Below are 5,548 nucleotides of genomic sequence, written 5' to 3'. Positions count from 1 at the left end.
CTATTTTATTGCCTTACATCCCTTATCTTACCTCATTTGCACACACTGTATATATACTTATTTCTTTTTTTCTACTGTATTATTGACTGTATGTTTGTTTATTCCATGTGTAACTCTGTGTTGTTGTTTGTGTCGAACTGCTTTGCTTTATCTTGGCCAGGTCGCAGTTGTAAATGAGAACTTGTTCTCAACTAGCCTACCTGGTTAAATAAAGGTGAAAACAAAAAAACAAAAAAAACATAAGACATCAAAAAGCCATTTCAAAATGCTCCACTGGCTAAAATGATTAGGGGTGAGTCATTGAAAAGGTTTGACCATGGTCAATGGTGGATAAGTAAGAAGTGTTTTTGCTTTGCATGGGATAAGTATCCCCCATAAACACAAACACTTAAGAGGGCAGGAACAGGAGAAGAAAAACGCCACCAAGTGCTGCACGCATGCTGATTGGCCCAGGTGGTTGGAAGTGGGGAGTGTTAAGATTACGGGGTAAACTAATGTTAAGGGGATTAACAGTTGTGGCTAGGAGATGTCAGGGTAGGGAAATGTATGCCACTCTTCTTCTCTTCAGCCTCGGGCTCCATCTTACTCGTCCATGTCGAGATAGACCTCCTTACCTTCTCTGAGGATGACATTTGGCAAAAAGGAATATCAAAGGCACCTAAATACAGAAAGATGGTCCCAAAGACTTCGGTTGACAATGTGAATGCTGCAGATATAGAGCTACAGGTAAAAGCCTAAGGAAATGTGTTTGTTGACTTGGTAACTGTAGATGTTGTGCGTAGATATTGTTGCTGGGGTTGTATGGGTTATGAAGTTGTTATAACCTGCTTCTATTTTCCCCAGAGATTTGTCATTAGTCTTATTGAATAAGTAAAACTAAAGCCTACCACAGCACTAGCACTAGTTACTACAACAGCACACATTTCAGCCTCTACAAGCCTACAGTGATTATAATGCATAACCATCACGTCACAATCCCTTTGTTTAGTTCTACTACATTTCCATAGTATTCAAATATAGTTTATTGCTTCTCCAATAACAATGGGGTCAAAGTAGCATGGGGTCAAAAGGTGAAATGCTATTGGCAAACTTGAACAGAAATGTTCTTCAAGCATATTTAGTATTTGATTCCATATTAATGTTATTACGTCTGTTAGTGATACGATGGTGATGTGAAACATAATTGCTGTTGTTTTTTTCCTTTTTGTTGCTCTCAGGACGTGCTGTCTTTCGTGGCTAAGGCCACCGGCCAAAAGTACAGAAATACCTCAGCTAAGCTGCTTATGAGGTCCTCCAGAAAATAGCTTGGCACCTTTCTACATCCCCCATCCATCCCTCTTCCCCATTGGTCCACAGCCCTTACCCTTTCCAGAATTCACCTCTCCCTTCTGCCCTCCAAACCACTGTACCACTGGACCTACTTGTATCTTCTGGATGAGAAGGGCAGACTTTGACAGGATACGTAGACAAAATGGCGGTCTTAAAGGTGACGTTCACCAAGACCACTCGGGGCAAGCTAGCCCTGGTGTTGTGGGTCCTCAACTGGATCTCTGTGTTAACGGGCATCATCCTCTTCAGCCTGGGCCTCTTCCTGAAGGTGGAGATCCAGAAACGGAAGGAGCTGATGTCCGCTGATGTCCACTCAGTGCCCGACATGCTCATCGCCACGGGCCTGGTGGCCTGCGTCATCAACTTCCTGGGCGGCAAGATCTGCTACGATTGCGTTGATACCACCAAGTTCCTGCGATGGAAGCTGCTGATGCTACCGTACATCGTGTGCACCTTCCTCTTTACCTTCTGCATCCTGGTGGGTGCGCTCATGTGCTACAGCATGAGGAACGAACTGGAGGAGTCACTATTTCTGGGATTGCGTAACGCCATGCTCTACTACAAGGACACAGGCACGCCGGGACGATGTTATCTCAAACGCACAGTGGATTTGCTGCAAATCCAATTCCAGTGTTGCGGAAATGCTGGCTTCCGCGATTGGTTCCATGTTCAGTGGATCAACAACCGCTGGTTGGACATGACCCACAGTGAAGTAACAGAGTAAGTATAAAGGAGTACAGTACCCACCCTCACCACCCTCTACCCAGCTCTGGTCCTGTCTGGCCCCTCTACCCAGCTCTGGTCCTGTCTGGCCCCTCTACCCAGCTCTGGTCCTGTCTGGCCCCTCTACCCAGCTCTGGTCCTCTCTGGCCCCTCTACTCAGCTCTGGTCCTCTCTGGCCCCTCTACCCAGCTCTGGTCCTCTCTGGCCCCTCTACCCAGCCATCAGTGCTAGAGTCTACCCAGCCATTAGGGCCACAGTCTAGCCATCTGAGAGGGCCAGAGTTGAAGGTACTTGATTAATCCAATTGAACCTGTGAATAACTAAAACAAAAGGTGCCGTGCAAGACTGTGACAAAATACATACATACTAAATACAAAATACATACTAAATACAACATACATACTAACACATAACAATACTGGAAGCAGATGCTACCAGCTGCCAACACCAGTCCTCCTCATTAAGCCGCCCAGTCAAACCGTTAAGCAGCAACACTGTATCGACTGAAAAAGGTGAGGTCAAAGGTTACGAGAGAGGCTTATCCAGTAGGAGTCAGGAGGTCACTGTGACAGGAAATTACCATACCCGGCAGGTTGAATAATGTATCTTTCAATATTTGGTCTTGTTTTTTTTTTTGTTTTTTTTTACTGTATCAAAGTGACTTATACAAACAGATTCAAAGCCCAGGTAAAAAATTTAAATAGTGATGGAAGTCCAATATTAAATTGATCTACCTTTTCAATATGGCCAATCTATGTAATGTTTTCCTCCCGAGTAAATGCTTAAGTTAACCTAACCTTAAAGGGATAATTGTCATTTTGGCAATGAAGCCCTTTTTCTACTTACCCAGAGTCAGATGAACTCATGGATACCATTTGTATGTCTCTGTGTGCAGTTTTAAATGAGCTGAAGGGAGTTTCAGGAGCCATTGCTAACAGCTAGCATGCATTACCTGTCTGGTTTGGGAAGGGGCACTGTAAGATGGACAGTTTCCCTCATCAATTCCTTCATGATGCAGAAGTTGGGGTTAAATGGATGAGAAAAAGTCAAACATTTGTCATCAGTAAAGTCATAGGTCTATGTTTGTGCTTAGATTCTGTAGCAAGACAGATTTATGCCAAAATACGACTAAGCACAATGGCTTAAAAGATCTCACTCTCTCTCCTGCAGCCGTCTGAGGAGTAACGTGGAGGGAAAGTACCTGATGGACGGAGTGCCTTTTAGCTGCTGTAACACATTCTCTCCACGACCCTGCATCCAGACCCAGGTCACCAACAACTCCGCCCACTACAACTATGACTGGAAGACGGAGGAGCGCAACCTGTGGACGAGGGGCTGCCGTCAGGTCCTGCTGGACCATTACACCAACATCATGCAGTCCATCGGCTTTATCGTGCTCATCATCTGGTTGTTTGAGGTTGGCTTTACATTAACAAAACTCCATTCTTATCCTGTACTTTGAATAAGTCACTATTGTCACTACAGTCACTATTAACTTGGACATGACATGGTACGTGATGGTGATACTATTAATAATTATGGGGTAGTGTTGAATAGAACCCAGAGTAGGGAAGTAATAGGTAGGGATGAGGAGGACCCATGGTTGTAGGAAAATAGTACTTGATTTATCGCAAATGAAGGATTTTCGGGAAACATGGCTTGCGTTGAAAACAGTCCGTTTCATCGCAGTAACATTCAGGATACAAAAAACTCTGAAAAAATGACGAAGAAGGCGAGTCTTAAGCTTAGCCCCTCAATAGGGTTCCTACTGCAGCTAGGACTAGGGCCTAAATGGTAAACAGTATAATTAGGGATTACCCCTTTTCCAACTCTAAACAGAGTTTAACTCTCCCCCTTACTGGGACTAAAGGGAGTCTACCAGTACAGCTAAAATCAACTGTCTGTACATACAGGTTAAAACAAACAAACTGATATGGAGCACATTGTAAAATGGTATTCAACCTCGATTTGAGAGAAAATGACACCATTTATAACTTAGGCCTAAACCTCAGCCATAACAATTAACCAATGAGAATGTACATTTAATTAGCTGAACTTTACTTTGTTAATAAAAAACATGATTTATGTTAACTGCATTCATTAGTTTAAATTATCATATTTAGTTAAGTACACTTTAGTTTAAAAGACAGAGCTAAATCAAATAAAATATGATTAGAACTACTACTCAGGGAGACTGGACGCATGGGTGAACTATGGGCTAATTATCTAACTCCCCACACATGGCTTAAACCTGAGCAATCAACTCGATAGCAAAAAATGAAGGTCAGGCACACCTAAACTGGTGGGTAGCTATGCAAGGGAATGGACTAGTGCACTTCACCTAGTTCCTGCATATAATCATTACAGGCCAGACAAAGCTTCAGGATGACAGACAGATATTCCAGTCCAGTGACCAAACTACGGAAGAGGAGGTTGCCCCGAGGGCAAGACAATTGGTGTACCCAGTCTCCAGGGAGGTGCAACTCTCCCAAGACCAATTTGTCCAGGGGCTGATCACCTTAGAAGGGGACAGCCACGAAAGACAGTACTGCCTCCGAGAAGCACAGGAACATTACCCTCACTGGGGCCATGGGAGAAGTCTGTGGTCGAAGAGATATCTACGGTGTAATTCAACTTCCATTTTCCTCCAAGTGGCTGATCGTTTCTTTCTGTCTCTCTGGTAGTGTAGCGCTACAAGGTAGTAACGAGATAGAGTGACATCTTATCCCTTCTCTCTCCCAACAGCTATGGGTGCTGACGGGCGTCCGGTATCTCCAGACAGCTATGGAGAACCTTCTACGGCAGGGTGACCCCGACCTGGAGTCTGACGGCTGGCTCCTGGAGAACAGCATTGCCCAAACGGCGCGCTCTAACTTCAAAATCATCAAGAACCTCGGCAAGTGCTACCAGGTGGACGATGATCCTAACATCGATGTGCCCAGCACCGCTCAGCAAGAGGTGTCCACTTGCCAGATCCCTGTGGCTAGATAGCATAGCGCAGCAGCCCTGGGCCAGGGCTGAGGCACGCAAATGGGCATCAAGTCCCATTGTCATTAGGTGTAAGCCTTTTGGATGGCAGATCTGTCTCCAGATTAAACGTGCGACAGCTGTGAACTGAGGGATCAAAAGGTGAAAGTGGCGAGTGCAGCAGGGCACCGCAAAGACACACAAACAGGATCAAGGACAGCCTATGCAGAGCGTGCTCTGAAAAATGGCCTGCTTTGTCACATGATACTGTAACACCTGCATCATCTTAACAGTTTAAGAATATGAACTGGCTGCAACTTTGCCATTGTGCCATACTTAAGCCATTAAACTGAAGGGGAGCAGGGCAACGGGGTCGACGGGGTCGAACTAGTGTACAACCCAGTACTACAACCCCATAGACATAATGGACATGGAACAGTCTGAGTGAAAGATGATGTCATAATGAGCCATATGTCATGGGCAACAATTATGCCAAGAAAGCAGTGGAGGCTGCTGACGGGAGGACAGC

General features: G+C 44.9%; 1 protein-coding gene across 1 annotated transcript; it reads left to right on the top strand.

Annotated features, from left to right (window-relative positions):
* The first annotated feature begins 1,471 nt into the window (after positions 1 to 1,471).
* prph2lb (peripherin 2-like b) lies at positions 1,472 to 5,095 on the top strand. Its single transcript, XM_071369209.1, has 3 exons — positions 1,472 to 2,049; positions 3,223 to 3,469; positions 4,798 to 5,095. The coding sequence occupies exons 1-3, from the start codon at positions 1,472 to 1,474 to the stop codon at positions 5,041 to 5,043; spliced, it is 1,071 nt and encodes a 356-aa protein (XP_071225310.1). The 3' UTR covers positions 5,044 to 5,095.
* The last annotated feature ends 453 nt before the right edge of the window (positions 5,096 to 5,548 follow it).

Source organism: Salvelinus alpinus, chromosome 27, assembly GCF_045679555.1.
Source record: "Salvelinus alpinus chromosome 27, SLU_Salpinus.1, whole genome shotgun sequence".
Classification (NCBI taxonomy): Eukaryota; Metazoa; Chordata; class Actinopteri; order Salmoniformes; family Salmonidae; genus Salvelinus; species Salvelinus alpinus.
Note: the sequence above shows the minus strand (reverse complement) of the source record. Positions and strands in the feature narration are given on the sequence as shown.

Bases quoted from the DNA above. Each gene is read 5' to 3' on its own strand.
- prph2lb (XM_071369209.1), top strand. From the start codon at position 1,472: ATGGCGGTCTTAAAGGTGACGTTCACCAAGACCACTCGGGGCAAGCTA. The intron at 2,050-3,222 runs GTAAGTATAAAG...TCTCTCCTGCAG, and splicing joins ACCCACAGTGAAGTAACAGA to CCGTCTGAGGAGTAACGTGG. The intron at 3,470-4,797 runs GTTGGCTTTACA...CTCTCCCAACAG, and splicing joins TCATCATCTGGTTGTTTGAG to CTATGGGTGCTGACGGGCGT.